Here is a 19,229-nt window from a genome sequence, read left to right as displayed (position 1 = left end):
AAGGATTAATCAGAGACAGAGTGAGGAACAGAACAGGCAGATTGACTGAAATACACTGCTTAGGGGAGCAGTGGGCAAGTCAGGAGAGGTCTGCTGCACCATGTGGGTAGCTCCCTGGCCGGGGATCAAACTTGTGCTGCAGTGGCTGTGGATAGCTTCATAGGTTGCATCTTAACCCCTTGCACCACCAGGAAAGCCCCAGAAATCACTTTCTATACCAAAAAGTAACAATTCCTTCAGGCAGTGTTAAGTTTCAATTTTTTACCCTGATCATTCTTTAACTTAGTGCTAATGCATGACACATACTGAGGCCAGCTCTATCTTTGTATTCTTTGTAGGGTATGAGTTCCTTGAGGATAAATTTATTTCAATGTTGGGGTTTACTTAAATAATACTGCAATGTATAATATATTCAAGCTTTCCTTATTGGAATTCCTTGAGTGATTGTGATAACACTTTAAAATTGTAACTCAAAGTTGCTTAAGGTTTTATGAACTAACAGATCATGTAAAAGAAAAGCATTACTCGCTAGGCATATTATTGCAAATCAAATCATATCTTAAATCATTCATAAGAGCCTATCACATAAACAATTTTGGTGATAAACACAACAGGATAAAGTTTAGAAGTGACTTAAATTCTGAAAATATATTGCCCTCAAATTGTAGATAATTTGAACAAGCAATGATTAAATTAGTTTTATCTTTATCATTTTTCATCTCCCATCATCTCTTAGAGAATTTTGGTTTCCCTCAAATTTTAAAATTAAATTTTGAAAACAAAGTCTCTCATTTTATATATAAGGACATTTTATATATATATCTAGAGAATTGGTCTCTAGATAAACATGTACTTTTTGATTTTTATATTAATGACAGATTATTGAGCACTTAACTCATTTAATATATGCACTTAACTCAATATAGAATATTTTTTAAAATGTTTCAATAAAATGAATTAGTACTGATATAGTCATCTTTTTTCATGGTGACAGCATAGTCATCTTTTCAAATATAAGTTCTAAATAAGATATTACCCTTTTTAATCTGCAAGTACACTCCTGTACATTTTTTAGAGATTTATTTATTCATATAAGAACTGGGGTACAGGTCAGAGGTGTGGGGGGTAAGAGGATTCACCAGTGACAGAGTGGGGAACAGAATAGGCAGATATACTGAAATACACTGCTGAGGGGAGCAGTGGGTGAATCAGGAGCGGTCTGCTGTGCCATGTGGATCACCCCCTGGCGAGGGATTGAACTCATGCTGTGGATAGCTTCATAGTGCTGCGTCTTGTACCCCTTGTGCCACCAGGGAGGCCTCACTCCTGTGCATTTAAACTTCTTTCAAAAATGCATTTTAATAACATTTAAAAGAATTGCATGTATTGACTTATTGCCACTTTAGAGTATGTAAAGATTATATATTCTGAAATTTAGTCTATATCGATATAGTCTTAAATTTCTCATATGATTCATTAAAATAACGAAATGGACCTGATTTAGGAAAACTGTCTCATATGCTTTGCTATTAGAAAAATCACTAAAATATGATTTACAAAAATATCTAGCTTAAGTTATAGTTCCCAGTATTTGAGATTTGCCTCTGCTTAACTTCATATACATGGACATGCATTTGTAAAAGTGATTACATAACCTGTACATATTTTTCTCTTTCATTTGTAAGGCAGATGGACAGCCCAGAATTATAGCCAATTCTGGGGAATGACTTTAGAAGAAGGTTTCAAGTATCGCCTTGGAACTTTGCCACCCAGTCCCACACTTCTGAGCATGAATGAAATGAAAGTAAGCATTTTCTCTCTCTCTCTCTCTCTGGCATGTGTGTGTGTGTATGTATAAATGTGTGCTTATGTGCTTATAAATTTAAAATAACTGAAATAATGAGTTTTGAGCTTTCAGTGATAACTTTGTTATATAAATAAAAAAAATCATTTTCCGAAATGGTTACAGCCCTCAAAAGTTTCATGTAGAATTTGAAAGTTCACTATTATCATTTAGATGTAGTCTATATGTGTGTTCATTTACATTGCTAATGATTTCATGAAATATGTTTAGATTATTGATAATTCAGTGACTCATGGTTTAAGCAACTAACTAGGTATTTTTAGTAATCTTATGAGTCATCAAATAATTTTTAATGTTTCCTTGACTATTATCACATGGTGATGAAATAAATGCCAATAATAGTAGATATGTGCACTATAATTAGTAAGGTTTGTCCTCAAAAATCCTCAAAATTTCCCTTAAAAGGATATCTTTGAATTTTGCCTGATTACCTAGCAAACCTCCTTTGTGAAATTTCCTCACATCTTTGCTTTGTACTATTTTATTAGTTTTCCCTCATTTTAAAGAGGTGTCAGCATCTGCCAATAATTGTCTTGAAGAGCATTCTAACTGCCAGTTATCACAAACTTCTTACACTTAGGATTGCAGCTTTACCATCTGGTATGTGTTGTCTCTCAGGCGCACACACCTTGTAGTTGAGACAGTGATAGTCGAGACCTGTTAGATTACCTGGGGCTGAGTAAGTTGTTCCCCAGCTTCCCTCTGCAATGAAGTCATCAGGTCCTGGCTGCCTGTATGCTCTCAGCTTCTTAAGCAAGCGGGACTGTTGTTTGCTCTTGGGTGAGTTTGAAATTCTCAGGTCTCTCATTAGATGTTTAATGTGCTTTGCTTTTGAGAGATATAATCCCCTGATTTATTATTACAACTCAAATTCTGATAATAGGACCTGCGAAATTATAGGAGTATCAGAAAAGTTAATAATAGCTACCTTTATTGTGTAGTTGTGTGTTAAGCATTCTTACAAGCTGTTCTAATACATTATCTCATTTAATATCCATAACAGCTTGATGCATGGGTACTATTATTATCCACATTTTAAAGATAAGATGATTGAATTTGAGAGGGGTTAAGTCACACAGAGATTGAGAGAAGTGAAAAGTCACTACACAATTACTTAAATTGCAAAGCCAATACATCTTAAAAGAGCTGCCTCCAGGCCCAAATAGTCCCTACAATCAGTAGAATCAGTTAGTTCTGGCCAATTCAGGATCAAAATAGGAAAAATCCTTTTAATCTTTTAAGTAGAACGAATTTTCTAAAAACATCAGTTTATGATCCAACCGCTATGGAGAGCTGTGTGGAGATTTCTGGACCTACTAAACATAGAGCTTCCATATGATCCAGCAATTCCACTCCTAGGTATTTACCCAAAGGACACAGAAACATCAATTCCAAAGAGCACCTGCACCCCTATGTTTATAGCAGCACTGTTTACAATAGCTAAGCTTTGGAAACAACCCAAATGCCCAAAAATAGATGACTGGATCAAGAAGATGTGGTACATATATACCATGGAATATTACTCAGCATTCAAAAAAGATAAACACATGCAATTTGCAGCAACATGGATGGCGCTGGAAGGGATCATGCTCAGCGAAATAAGCCAAAAAGAAAAAGAAAGATACCGGATGGTCTCACTCATAGCAGGAATCTAGAAAACTTAAATAAGGGACCAGGAAAATGAATAACTATAAGAAAGTGAAAATCAAAATCAACAAAAAACTATGAACCAGAGACACTTTTTGGGGGGTGGGGGGCGGGAGGGGAGGGATTGGGGTCAGAATGGGGGGGGCTGCAATTGTATGGGGAATATAAAAATAAAATTTATTATTAAAAAAATAAAAACATCAGTTTATATCTAAGCTGGATCTTTCCTACATTCAGTAAGATATAAAATATTTAGAGGTGTGGTTCAGATTCATGTTTTGTAGTGCCTTAACTGTATAATCAACTGGTGTTTTGTTTTTTGTTTTTTTTTTTTTCCTGGCAGTTTTCTTTCATTTTTGTCCTCATCTATTAAAAAAAAGCAACACTGTTCAAGACAAGAATAAATCACCTCTTTATAAAGATTGCTCTTTCTGTTGCTATTAAGTGCCCCAATCAGCGAAATACTCATTTGAAAGTCTGTATACATTGCTTCCAGATTATGTCCAACATTTGTTTTATAAGTTTTAATGTTTTGCAACTTGTAATGTTTTATATTCAGGAGAAAATGGAGTACAATTTCTTCCCCAAGTTAGCAGTTCCCATAGCATGGAAAAGAAAAATCTTAATAATTAGTGATTTGGGAGAATTTAAATTACCTAGTGCTATAATTAATATAAAACAGTTGCCAAGTATTTCCAGAAAAGTAATCAGGAAAATTCGGCTAATAAGTAAAAGTTCCATGACTGACTTAGGAGGTAAGACAAAGAAATGACTTATTTCTGGGTCCCAGTAGCTCGAGGACTAAGGGTTCAAAAAGGTTCTAAGTGTTTGAGTTATCCTCATATCTGGTTAGATATAACAAAAAAGAATTAAAACATGTGTCTTTAGGATGAACATGAACTCAATATCAACTGTTCTGAATTGGTAACTATAGGAAGAGCTAAAAATAGGTAAATTCTTAGCCTGATGACTACAAAGAAAAAAACCCACTACATCAAATTGCCTCTGAGTGCAGAGAAAATGGATATTCTTTTGTGGCTATGCTTCTGGATAACTTCTTTTTTTCACAATTGTTTTATTAAAATATTATTTTCAACACAGAGTGCTGTGAATATGTGCAGTTAATATTGATGCCAACAGTGTGGGTGATTTTGCTGAGAAAATTCGCTGTATCTTCACAAAAGATTTCTTTACTGGGTTTTATTTCCTGAGTGAAAGTTAGAATTAATGAAATTCTTTATCCTGGGTGGGAAAGACAGATTGAATTTCTTGAAAAAACTCATCTCCTTCTTAATTGGTTCCCTGGCTTCATTACTTAAAGTTATTATTCCCAGAATGTGTGCCTGCTAAGTGGGACTTAGAGGAACATCATTAGGTATTGTACAAAGAGTTCCATGATCATGTAAATATGAACAATCTGTTTAATCTACATGGGTTAGTTCAGTTCAGACAAATTTTTGTAGAAGGTGATTAGTATCAGTGAGGAATAGAAATACATTGATAGTGGAGATTTAGAAAGAGATAATTTGAGGCTTTTGGGGTTGTTCCTGATTGGGTTTAAGCAAAATTTTTTTCTAAGTATAAGTAGATTTGATGAGAGGGGAAAAAAAAAAAAGGAAAAAGGAACGAAAGCAAGCTGGGGAGCCCTGACTACACCATGCATTTTCTTATAGACATACAAAAACTCACTTCTCCTGCTTTAGAATTATGTCAACAATGCTGCCTGATCAATCCATGCTAATTATTCCCTGAAGGTGTTATCTTGAAATTGTTCAAAGTAATTTCTTGATTGGATAGTTCTGTTCCAAATTGTTCTACACTACAAATGTTAAGAGCACTTAGATGAATCAACCATTTTCTGACAACCCATTGAAACTTTGTATGTTGTATGGATAGACTCACAATGGGACTGATTAAGAGTCAGTCTTCAGAAGAATTGTAGCTCCCCAAAGGAACTTTAAATTCTACTTATTGATCCTTTTGTCTCCTTGGTACAAAACAGGTTGTGACATGATTTAAACCTTTCTTTCCCCCAATATTTCTCAACATTTGTTCCATGGATTGCCAATCTTGCAAGACTGGGAATCAAGCAGGGTCAAATTGATGCATTATATCTTCCTTTTGAAGATTTATACTGTTATTAGTAGTTTGAAGTTACTTTTTGTTGACCTACTGTTTCCTAAATTCATGAGATCAGAGAAACATTTTTTTCCCCATTTTTAATGATTGCTAACATTCTCCAGGACTTAGACTACTCAGAATACACTTTAGGAAACACCAACACAAGTCAAAACATTGAGAAAAGGGTGCTGAAAGGAATAGAAGTGTATTCAGGGATAAAATAGAACTTTCTCAGTGTCTCAGAAAGAAAACAATGGAGACTGCCAATTATCATGATGTATAAAAAGTGATTTTGACTGAGGTCCATTTAAGCCAGCAGAAACACCACTGTGGAAGTCTGTTCAGATACTTGTTTGGGGCAGTGCATTCACCCAGGAGGAACCATTTCACATCGGCTGTGGAGTCAGTGGGCTTGTGTCTCAACCTGACTACCTATTGCCTCAGTTTCCTGCTCTGAAATGCTGAGAGCAATCATACTTACCTCATTAGAGTTGGAAGAGTTCCTTGAAATAGTAAATGAGAAGTGTTTAGCACAAAACTTAGACTTTTGGAGATAATTAGACAAATGTTATTATATAATGTAATAGACAAAGTTTCTTCTCACTTGTATTATCCTTTGGAAAATAGCAGAATTCTAGGTATTTGAGTAAAGATTAAATTACCTAAAGCTTCATCATTTGGAACACTTCATTACATAAAGTAAGGGGTAGCTCTGGACTTATTGGCCTAATGGAATTTACATATTTTTGGTAAATCTGAAGTCCTTCTACTATGCTTCCAAATAATATCCAATCCAATTTAATCAAATCATAAACTCTACCTGATGGTTTTTCCAGTACTTTTGAATTTTGGAAATCACTTCAAGAAGCAACACTGTGTAATATCCATTATATTACAAATATTTTGAACGGAAAATACTATTTTCAAACAGAAATTGGGCAATTAAGAGTTCATTTTTGTAGTTGACCTACTTAAAAAGTGATTTTACATTTCTTGTTGATTCCCCATGGAGAATAATAAAATTACAAAAGTTATCACAGATAGGCATCACATCTAAGGTGGTGTTATATGGAAACTATTAAGACATTAAGAAGCCTGATACAACATTTAAAACCTTTAGATATACTGTATTATATAATACCAGATTAATGTATGTTAAAATGTTCTAAAATTTCCTTGAGTTAACGGCATACTTTACTAATACAAGATCTTTAGTCACCCAGTGTAAAGGATTTTAGTTTTACGTTGGCTTTAGTAACAAAGAAAAATGTCTTACCCTATGGTTTTATGGAAGTGAAAGTATAACAATATTTTGTGTATATTATTATATAATGACCATAAAACCACTCATCACAAAGGTGAGAATGCAAATTTATTTAGTCATTCAGATATTTTATCATTGTCTAGATAACACATAGTATTTGACTGACTGGATTGATTTCTCTAGTTATTAGTTAAAATAGGAAAAATTTGGTTTTCCTTTCTGAAATATCCTTTGGAAAAAAAATCACAGTGCTTTTTAAACTAGCTTCCAATCTCTATAGGTTATTGGAATTTTTGATTTGATTAGGAATAATCCTATTTGAATAATGATTGATTATAATAACCCATGTCTCCTTTATAGACACAAGCTCTCCTGTAGATACCAAAACACTGACTAGAAAAGTGAATAACACAGTTATATAGGTATGTTCTTTATATAATATTGAACAAAGATAACAGTTTCCACATGCTTGCACACAAGGCACATTGCATCAGGTTTTCAAAATACAATAGGAGATACTACTGCAGCAGTGAGGAAAAACAGATGTCATGGTGTAGTCTAGATTTTTCTCAAGTCATTAGAATCTTCTCATCTATGTAGGAAAAAAAAAACAGGCACAGAATAGGATGCCAGTTATTCTTGCTGTCTCTCAATTAAGGGCATCAAAACATTTACTTATGTTTCTTCAGCCTTCTCTTTTCTTTTTGTTTCTTTCCTTCCTTCTCAGAATGCAACACCAAACCCTTCAGTAAACTTTGGAAAATATATAATGGCCTCACTTTTTATTCAGTTGACTTTATGGCAGACTGAATATCTCATCTCTCAAATAAGTTTTGGAGTTTTCAGCTTCATTTTTCTGAACTCGTCACAGTCTGATGCATAACACCACAATATAATTGAATATGACTTGAACAACATCATGGGCTGAATTGATCACTGCAGGAATAATATTGAAAAAGAAATGTGAAGATGTATTCTTTTCTTCTATGAGAAAATATTTGAGACTGTTGAAAGTAGATTCCTGAGGTGACTGGGTATGTTGATGTAAGAGGCCTACTTTCTATTTTCTGGCCTCTGAACCTGGTTCTATCTAGTTTATATGTTTCTTCCCAAAGTATCTTCCATGAAAAACTAGTTCTCTGATGCTTCATGATAAAAATGATATAATATGAAATAAAATACCTTATATGAAATAAAATACCTTATATGAAATAAAATACCTTGGGTCATGAATACTTAAAATTATGAGCATTATTTTCATTTCTTAGAGCCTCATGATACATAGTTTACAAAGTAGATTATTTTGAGGACTGAAATTATTTAATTTTCAAAACCAGTGTTTCTCAGAACTGTTTGATTAATCATCACTTGTAATTACCTATTAAATTCCCCAGAACTAGGTTGCTAAGAAACTCATTTTAGGAAATTTCATAGTTCAATTTCTAGACGCACTTTTTTTCCAGGTTTTTATGCCTCTGAAATTGGATGCTTCTTATACTTGATGATATACTGGCTCTACCTGGTATTTTTCCAGCAACTTTAACATCAATTATTAATTGTGCTGTGTTAATTATGATTAGGCTCACCTAAGAGTAGGAAATATCCAAAATCATAGTGGTTTAAATGACAAAGAAATTGATCTCTCATGAACAAATCTGGAGGTGTGGGTAATCCTGCACTAGAATTGTAATTGGGTGTTGGGCATTCAGGTTTCATTTAACTTACAGAAGTTTATTTCATCATTTGTAAAATAGAATGAATAACATTTCCCATGATTATATTATATATAACTGTTGAGAGGATAAAAGGAAACACTGAGTATTAGAACTCTTTGTAAACTTTCTCAAAAAAGTGTGTGTGTGTGGATGTGTCAATGTATAAATGATTTAAAAAAAAAAAGAACAATCCTTTATTTGGTTGGAGTCCTGGCTATTTATGCAAGCAAAAGTTGCCACTTATTAGAAAAGTTTGGAGAAAAGCAGAGTATATTGTCTTTTAGATTTGTTTTTTGAGTAATAAGAACAGAACAAGGTTTTTAACATTTAATTCACTTTCCTGAAAAGACAGCAGCTGAAATTGACTCAGAACTTCAACATGGGCCCTTAAGACATGATGATGATGTGCATTTGGCATTGTACACTTTCTGAAGTTCTCAGGGTTTTATCAATAGTCCATCCCAGTTTTGTTTCCCAATTGTTGGTATAAAATTGGTGTTCCTTGGGGCACCATGTATGTTGATGCATGGTTGCTGTAATTCCTATTGAAGAGTTGATATCTTTTCAAATGGGAGGAACATAAAAATAAACATTATTTATGAATTCACATTTAAATAATACCATGTGGTCTTTCATATAGTTGACCAAAAATATGATTCAAGATGACAGAAAAATTGACTGAAATCATTGCAGTGTGATAACTCAGGAGAGCTTTCTGAGTGTCATTCTTATAATTTTGTATGATGTTATGATTTCCCACATTGAACTGTCATTTTTAAACATAGTGTGAAATAAAAATCTTACATAGCTAATACTTTTCTGGGATGTCATTCAGAAAAAGTGAATGTACAAAATTATTTAAAAGCAATTATAAGTATAAAAAAGTATGTCATTTTCTTATAGTAGTGATTGGGATATGTATGAAAAAGCTGACACAGCTGCCTCTTCTTTTTCTTTAGTCTTCTTTGCCTGCAGGGACTGATCTTCCAGAGTTTTTTGTTGCTTCATATAAATGGCCTGGATGGACTCATGGCCCACTGGATCAAAAAAATTGTGCTGCATCATGGGCATTTTCTACTGCAAGTAATAAAGTCATTTTAATTACTTTCTTATAAATTCTCCCTTTAACTCTAGAGTCTGGGACAGTAATTAGAAGAGCTTTAAATTTGAAATATTTAAATATTAACATTTGGTCAATAGAAATCTTATTCTAATTGGAAACAGCAACGTTGAAATTATAGAAAAATCCATTTGCAGTCTGAAAATTTGTCTTTATTTTTAGGGTCTACTCTTTTTTAAGATTTATTTTATTTATGCATACAAGAACTGGGGTACAGGTCAGAGGTGCCGGTGGTGAGAGGATTCACAGAGAGACTGGGGAACAGAACAGGCAGACTGATTGAAATGCACTGCTGAGGGGAGCAAAAGGCGAGACAAGAGAGGTCTGCTGCTGCCTGGCCAGCCTGCATTCAAACTCGTGCTTCAGAGGCTGCAGATAACTTCACAGTGCTGTGCTAAACCCCTTGCACCACCAGGGAGGCCCTTTAGGGTCTACTTTTTAGTAGAAAGTGAATCAAGAGAGCAACAAAGAAAACATGCCAAATTTTATCGTATGATAGTTAAGGCCAGATAATAGGAAGATTATGAGGTTCCTTCTCATTCATAATGTTATCTGTAATCCTAATATGTGAGCACACACACACGATTCTTATATATCTTTATATTCTTATTTATCTTATAAGGCTTGCACAGGTGTGTTTAACTTGTAAAGTAATTTGATGTGAATAAGATTGTGGAGTTAATATAAGACTGAGTTTTTCTCATTTTAGATAAAAGTAAGTGTATAGATTCTGACTCAAAAGTAATATATAACTGATCTTTTAATATGAGTGGTTTCCCAAATTGTGTTGTCTTTACTTCAAAAGGATAAGGAATACTTTTTTTATAATTAGGTTGATATAAATTCAGAATTCCAGTAAATGAATATCTGGGTTAAATCTGATTTGTTCTCCAAACTCTGCCGAAGCAGTGTTGGATACATTCCAGCAATTAAATAAAACCTAATATAATGTTATTGGCTACATTTTGATAACAGCCAACCAAGTATCTCAACCATGCTTGGAATTTTGTAGGTAATTCCAAAAGTGTACTCAAAAACTGGCTAAACACTTATTTCAGCATTCTGAAATAAGTTCATTGACTCTTAGAAAAGTCAACTCTGAATGATGACACTCCTTGGGACAGGGGCTATCTTTGTTTAAATCTCTTTACTTCATAGTATCAGTTAGTTTATTCTAGAAATGATGCCTTTGGAGAATCATAATGTTGGCTAAGCTCACCTCTAAAGTGATGATCTGTTTGTACTACTGCCTGCTTTGGCTATTTGGTATATATCCTCAGTGTGTTGGGGGATCTCTGAGCTGTTTCAGATGATTGGGAGGGGATTTACTCAGATAAATTACATGTCACTTGATGTAGTTAATGCACACCTCCAAGGTGAGAATATTTTTGCTTTAAATGTAAGTAAGACTGGTATTCCTGAAAATGTCTTAGGAAATACATTGGTGGTGAAATAGAATATCTAGCTGATTTGGATTGTGCATTCTGGTGTCCTCAGGTCAAAGTTGGCACAGGACTAAGTCTAGCTTTGTCCTATCCTACCTAATTCATCAAAACACTGGAGAGAGGGTTCACAACACTTTAGTGGTTTCAGAAGACATAGTTTTGTGTCCTGTGGATTCAGTATGACAAATCAGGCTGATGTTATTCTTTTGAGTATATTAAGAAAAGAATGAACTAGGTTCTCTTAAAGACCTAGAAAAGTATGTTAGGTAGTAGTTGTGAAAATAAGAATAATTATCTTTTAATGAAGCTAAAAGGCTATAAAATGGAGTAAGACGACTAGCAGTAAACACACATATAAGGAAATAGTTTTGTAGCCAAATAAATTCAGGCAAGTTGTTAAAAGCTGAAGAAGTGAAGGATTTTGCAGTGGTAGGAATGATACATGATGTACAGCAAATTTGGAGATAGAATAAAACAAGGAAGTAAAATAGAGCATGTCTCAGAGGTAAAATCCAATAAATGTTTTCCAAAAGAGAATGGAAAACAATTTATTGAATTGAATTGTTCTTAAAAACTTTTGACCTTTTCTAAGTATTTCAAGTGAATTTGGATTAAACCTTCACTGAGATTTAGAACTGTCTGTGTAAGAGTGACATATTGTATGCCATTAGAATGTAAAACATTTACATTTAGATGAAATCTACAGATGCGTGGGGCTGGAACAAACTTAGAGGTCACCTTATTCAAGTCTTTCGGTTTTATAAAAGAGGCAAATAGGTGAAGTAACTTACCTAAACCCAAAGTCTGAGTAGCTTTAGAAATGACCCTGGATCCCAGACTTCTGACTCTGACTACAATTTTCACCATATTATAAAAAAATTTTTAAAGAGTGACACTAACATTTAAAACACATTTGATTTTGAACTCTGGCACTGAGAGTCAAAGCAACAAATAATTTCTATTTTCTTTCATGAAATAGGGAATTATTTTCTCAAGAATAATAGAGGTAGTATAATGTCTTTTGCTCCTATGAAACATATTCTAGCACAATAATAGATGGGAGCTGAGAAGGAGGTGGGAAGTTACAGATTCAACACATGTAGAACATCTAAAATATGCAAGCAATTGCACTACAGAATTCTACATATGCTAAAGTTGTAAAAAATGTATATAGAATGCATATGCAAATGAATTATTTTAAAATGAATCATTTCAGAATTATTCTAAATTATTACCTTGAAGGGTTCCAGTGTAGAGATATTTTAATGAGCAAAAAGTATAACTTTTGAGAAAATTGAATGGGTAGAAAAAGGTTATAACTTTGTTGCTTTATATAAAATTAAAAGATTAAACATCAAGAGCAATACTGTACCAGGTATCCAACAACAATAAAATTCTATGCCCTGTGAAATGGCCATAGCTGCTAGCCAATAAGATAATGATATCCAAGAATCAGAGGAAAATTTTGTATAGCAATTTCTTACACTCAGAATGGCCTTGAGAGTTGTTAACTATCTTAATTCTGAAAAAGAAACGATGTTTTCCTTAAATTATGAAATGGTGATGTTTCAGCATCAGTAGTAATTATAAAATAAGGTCTACAAAATATTTAGGTACTGTCTTGTCACCTCATTCCAAAATGGTGGCAGCTCCAGAATCATACAAGGAGAGAGGGTTTGGGAAAGATGAGAGCAGAGCAGAAAAACAGGAGCCTTCTTTGAAGATGCTTTTTTATAACTTGATTATTATATTTATATAGATCTCATAGGCATTTCACAAGGACAACATTTTATCCATATCAAAGCCACATGTATTCTGCCGTTGTTTCATAAATTTTGTATCTGCAAAATAAAGTGTAAGAATGTGGCAGTAAGCAATTACTTTTAATCCTATTTCTCATTAAGTCAGAACCCAACAAGATAGACTGGTAGCACTTTTAATAAGTCTATATCCTAAAGCAAACCAATTTCTCTCAACCTGCTCCATATCTTGTGTGTGTGTGTGTGTGTTTCTTTTTGTTCCACATCTCTGTTAGTTGTTTGCTTTAACCTTATCATGCCAAGACTGATGCTTGATATATGTTCTCAGGTTTAAAACTCTGATTTTTCCCTCAGTTTTATTTAACAAGGCCTTACATAGACTTTATTGTTACATAGACTTTATTGTTAGATAGTATCAGTCACTGTTCTGAGAATATGGTACATTATCTCATTTAGTCATTATAACAACCCATGACCTGCATACAATTATTGTTCCCATTCTTAAGAGCTTTGTCAAACACATCTGAGATAATGCCAACCAGAGAAACTCCCTAAATCTTGGCATCCAAATTAATTTGTGGGGGATTGTAATATATGCATGGAATGCTGACATGAATCATCTTAACTATTCAGTCTCTAGCCCCCTTCAGAGGTGAAATTGATGTAACCTGGCCCAGGACACCAGGAAAATAAAAGCAGACATTCACCTCTACTCGGTGTTAGCATGAGTTATCTGGTGTGGCTCCAGGTCCTAAGTATACCATGTCAGTCTTCTCAGGAGGATATTCCAGGAGTCAGAGTTTATCTCCCAGAAGCTGGTCAAAGTCCAGTTATTTCCTTTGGAATGTGCAGACTTTGAACACCCTCAATTACTGAGTTAACTCTTTTCTGAACAGATAACTTCTAGCACATCATGCATGTCACAGCAGACTTACCAACTGTGCTATGTGAGTGTTCAGGGTCAGAGGTCCCAGAAAGATAATGAATGTATCATCAGCATCAGGACTGAGAGCAAGTGGTAAAGAAGGATAAATGAGTCTTGGAGTTATGGAGTGAGAATCCAAAGCATGGAGATTTTTCCAATCATCAGACATGTAATATTTTTCAATACCTGTTCAAAGTTTCCTTTAGTTAGAAGCATATTTGATAAGTTAGCATATAAAATCATAAAACTACCAATTTTATCTTAATGAAAATCATGCAACATATAATGTATCATCTTGCTGGACATGTTTTAGCACCTTTACTGTGGTTCTCATACCGTAAGCATCCACTTTTATACAGGAAATGACCCTTGATCATTCCCTGAGTTTAACTACATTTTTACAAATAAAATTATAATGTTAATAAAAATAAATATATTTAAGATGGTATAACCCAATTTTCTCATGTTTTTATCACTGTTGTTTTATCAGAATAGTGGGATGGCTTATATAGCTTTCTCCTATTGGTTGATTAGTTTCACTAGTTTATTTTATGGGCATAGAACTATGCTGCTTCTTTTGTTCATCATTGTGCTTAGTAAGAAAAGGCATGAACTGATTAATAACCATGGCAGGGAATTATTTATAACAGAAAGATGATTCAATTATAAATGATGATACAAATGCTGATAGGGAGTTAGTAGATATATAATTATTATATATAATTATTTCTCTTATTCTAGTGTTCTTACTCTAGGATACATCTGAGTGCTTCTTGGGATGAAGCTAAGGAGAAATATATTTTAAGGTTTTTCAAAGACAATAATTTACAAATCAGTTTATCTGTCTATCAAGGTGAATAAGGTGAATTCTTTGTCTATGGAAATAAGATTATGATTTTGGGTTTCAAGAATATTATGAACCTAACAGTACCTTATATGGCTTCTAAATATTTTATAAGAGAGCATCTTATTATCTAGATTAGCTTAAGAATTAGCCTCTGGGTAGTTAAATTAGATACCAGTTTAAAACTAAGGACTTGATTTATTCTAACATGTCAGATAAGGATGGATGAATTTCCAATATTGTCATGATTAGTTCTCATTTCCTTAGTTTCTTTACATTCATTTCAAAAAAGAATACTTATCCATTAATACATGTCATGGAGTGCATGTCATGGATATGACTATATATATTGCCAAGGCACTGTTCTAGATGCTGGAGGCACAAATGTAAGATAAGGCTTTGCCTTTAAGGAATTTCACTTGACAAATTTTCTTAATGAGGGCCTCCCTGGTGGCGCAAAGGGTTAAGCACCACACTATGAAGCAATCCGCAGCCTCTGCAGCATGGGTTCAATCCCTGGCCAGTGAGGGAGCAACCCATATGGCTCAGTAGACCTCTCCTGACTTGCTTGCTGCTCTCCTCAGGAGTGTACTTCAATCTGCCTGTTCTGTTCCCCACTCTGTCTCTGGTGAATCCTCTTACCACCCCTGCATCTCTCTGGCCTGTACCCAGCTCTTGTATGCATAAATAAATAAATCTTTAAAAAATATTTCTTAATGAGTGATTCAGAAGTACATGAACTTGAAAGGAATTGAAAGGTAGAAAATCCTTGAAGTTGATAAGCCAATTGTACAATACCAAAATTGTACCAAAAAATGTGACCAAAAAGATGAAGTTAAACTTGTAATACATCGATATAGTAATGTCACTTGGCCTTAATTTTAACTACAGGTTTTGAAGACTTGTTTAGGGTCAATAAAAGGGGGTTATGTAAACTCTTAAAAATAACAGGTACCATTTGAATGGTAATCAATATTCTATTTGAAACAGGTGTGGCAGCTGACCGAATAGCAATTCAGTCCAAGGGTCGATATACAGCCAACCTGTCCCCTCAGAATTTGATCTCTTGCTGCGCCAAGAACCGTCATGGATGCAACAGTGGAAGCATTGATAGGGCTTGGTGGTACCTGAGAAAACGTGGGTAAATAGCTGCCCAACATGTGTTTCTAGGATTCTTATGAGTTCTGCTTGGGATTAGAATAAGGAAAAAATATATTTAAAGTTTTTTTACAAAAATACTCTAAAATTAAATGCGCTGCATCTATATAAATATGTGTATTATATGTAAATACGTGTTATCTTTGGAATCTTCTGAAATTTTAAACTACTGGAAAAATATTTAAAAAATGTGTATGCACTTAACTGAGTTCATAGGAAGGCTCAAGCAAGCATTGTCTTATTGTTCTGAGCTAAATGGTTCTAATGAATCCCCATGGAAGGAATAGAGTAATTGAGATTACTTATATCTCTGCTGAGCCTTTCAGTTACCCAAGTAGATGAATAGATAATACCAGGTATAGGTTAAAGTAGTAATCAGATGACTAAAATAACTAATTTATAGTTGCCTCAGCTCATGGATTGTCACTATCCCATTTGATGAGAAAAGTCAGGTTATATTTTTTCTTTCATTGGACTGATAGCTTCAAAACATCCTCATGTCTACTATAACAGCTTTTCTATTTAGGAATTGAGTTATTCAGCTAAGGAAACTGTACCTGAAACTTAGCAGTACACATATGTACTACCACATCTTCTTACAACCGAGTACTCTAGATGTGCCGTAAAGTATTATGGTTAGGTGCTATGAAAGAGTGTCAGTATTAAAAGATAACAGTAAATTTCTTAAATTTTTTCCATGTTTCGCCTAATAAAGTGGTGCTCAGAATGGACAAGTTGTATTGATACCTTCCTGGAATGATAATACTTAATTGACTTCTGTTTTATATTAAAGTATTTTAGGAGCTTAAAAATATAAATTGTTATTGAGTCCCAACTAAATTTCATCATCAGTCTACTCAGGTTAGCATAACAAAAATACTACAGGCTGGGTGTTTTGAAACAGGCATTTATTTTCCCAGTTTTGGAGGCTGAGAAGCCCAAGATGGAGGTATCAGGTGATTCAATTCTTGGTGATAGCAATCTTCCTAGTATGCCTCTTCACTGTGTCCTCACATGGTAGAGAAAGTGTGGTCAGTGTCTCATCCTTTTCTTAGAGGCACTAATTTCAGCATGAGGCCCCACCCTCTTGACCCTATTAAAGCTAGTTGCCCAGAGGCCTCATCTCCAAATACCATCACCTGACATTTGCAGTTAAGTCTTCAACATAAAAATTTGTGGGAGACCTTGAATCCATAGCACTGCTAATGCCATTTTTTTTGACTTATTTAATCTTTCTAATGACTGTTTTCATCATGCTCCTTATTCAGATTCTCTTACTCATTCGAATACTATTGAATTTTCTTGAATCAATCCTACTGGATACATCTGTCACCAATTCGGCATCAAATATCTATTAAACCTATTACATTATTTTGTTTTCCTTAGCATCTGCTTTTGTAGTCAATAAATTTCATTAGATTTGGAGTAAAATCATTTGTACTTTTCTTCAGTTTCAAAATCATAAAGCAAAATTATTTTATCTTCTATATAATGTGTAATCTAATTTATACTTAAACTTTAAGTAATAGTATATGCTTTCTCCCAAAGTGTCAAGAACTGCAAACAGATAATAATTGAAGTTTTATGTTATGATATCTATAACTTTAAAAAAATGTAAATACAAAATCAAACTTAATTCTCAATCTAACATAATTTAGAATAGTCCATCTTTATAATAAAAATTCATTATCTTTTTCACATTAAATTTGTCTCTTACAAACACTATAATTATAGATGCAAAATGAAGAGTTTTTCCCCTGTTAATAATACCACAGGATTTATTAATGGTCACTTTTCAATTGCAGGAAATTCTATTCTATAGATTGTACTGCTTATTAAAATGGATCACAGCAATATTTTAAAACGTATGATGAAGAAATAGGGTAGAGTAGGGAAAAGTATAACACTATCGAATTGCTGTGTTGTAATCAGTTTGGCTACATATGTAAGTAGCCAGAATAATTTATAAATGTTCAATTATAAAACTGTATATGGATAGACTACTGTGACACTTTCCTAAGTATTACTTTTACTTTTTTTGCTTATTCCCCATAGACTGGTATCCCATGCATGTTATCCACTTTTCAAGGACCAAAATGCTGCCAACAGTGGCTGTGCCATGGCAAGTAGATCTGATGGACGGGGAAAACGGCACGCCACAAAGCCATGTCCCAACAACATTGAGAAATCAAATAGGATCTACCAATGTTCTCCTCCGTACAGAGTCTCATCCAATGTAAGTCTAAATGGCAATAATTACAATGGCTACCTTTCTCAAATATATAAAGGTCACAAAAACATTAATTCAAAAGGATACTTACTTTGGGAAGAGCACAAGGGACTATGAGTCAATTGGTAGTGGGAATTTCACAGGGTCTATAACTGACATGAGAAAGCATGCATTGTACAAAAATGAAGAATGATGTAAAAATATATAAAATAAAAAATACATATACATTGAAATCAACAATACAATTTCATATTAAAAGTTGATTAATCTGGGCCTCCCCGGTGGCGCAGCGGTTGAGCGCTGGGTTGCGAAGCTGCCCGCGGCCTCTGCAACGCAGGTTCGATCCCCGGCTGCTCCCCGGCCACCAGAGGAGGGTCCCACATGGCGCGCAGACCTCTCCTGCCTCCCGCTGCTCCCCTCAGCAGTGTACTTTGGTCCTTCTGCCTGCTCTGCTCCCCGCTCTGGCTCTGGTGAATTCTCTCACCCTCCCGCGCTTCTGACTGTACCCAGTGCATGTATAAAAAAAAACAAACAAACAAATAAATAAAACATGCCTCTATTAAAAAAAAATAAAATAAAAGTTGATTAATCTTGTTAGGGTAAAAAAAAAAAAAAGAAAAGGATACTTGTACCCCTATGTTTATTGCAGCATTATTTATAATAGGCAAACCATGGAAACAACCCGCATGCCCAAAAATAGATGACTGGATCAAGAAGGTATATATACACAATGGAATACTATGCAGCAATCAAAAAGATAAACTATGCCATTGGCAATAACATGGATGGAGCTAGAAGGGATTATGCTCAGTGATATAAGTCAGAATGAAAAAAGAGGGCCTCCCTGGTGGTGCAGCGGTTGAGTGCTGGGTTTCGAAGCTGCCCACAGCCTCTGCAGCGCCGGTTCGATTCCCGGCTGCTCCCCGGCCACCGGAGGAGGGTCCCACATGGCTCGCAGACCTCTCCTGCCGCCTGCTGCTCCCCTCAGCAGTGTACTTCGGTCCTTCTGCCTGCTCTGCTCCCTGCTCTGGCTCTGGTGAATTCTCTCACCCTCCCGCGCTTCTGTACAGTGCTTGTATAAATAAATAAAAATAAATCTTAAAAAAAAAAGAATGAAAAAAGAAAAATGCCAGATG

At 34.5% G+C, this 19,229-nt stretch overlaps 1 protein-coding gene across 1 annotated transcript in view; it reads left to right on the top strand.

Annotated features, from left to right (window-relative positions):
- Window positions 1-19,229, top strand: part of TINAG (tubulointerstitial nephritis antigen) — a gene marked incomplete at both ends in the record, with an annotated part of 68,884 nt that overhangs the window by 12,833 nt on the left and 36,822 nt on the right. The window contains 4 exons of the mRNA XM_084228063.1: window positions 1,690-1,804; window positions 9,571-9,694; window positions 15,696-15,846; window positions 17,919-18,099. Of these exons, the coding sequence (XP_084084189.1) occupies window positions 1,690-1,804; window positions 9,571-9,694; window positions 15,696-15,846; window positions 17,919-18,099 (571 nt within the window). The remainder of the gene's footprint in view (window positions 1-1,689; window positions 1,805-9,570; window positions 9,695-15,695; window positions 15,847-17,918; window positions 18,100-19,229) is intronic.

Source organism: Talpa europaea, assembly GCF_964194135.1.
Source record: "Talpa europaea genome assembly, chromosome: 2".
In the NCBI taxonomy this organism is placed as follows: domain Eukaryota; kingdom Metazoa; phylum Chordata; class Mammalia; order Eulipotyphla; family Talpidae; genus Talpa; species Talpa europaea.
The sequence above is the reverse complement of the archived record's forward strand: the minus strand, read 5'-3'. Positions and strand labels throughout refer to the sequence as shown.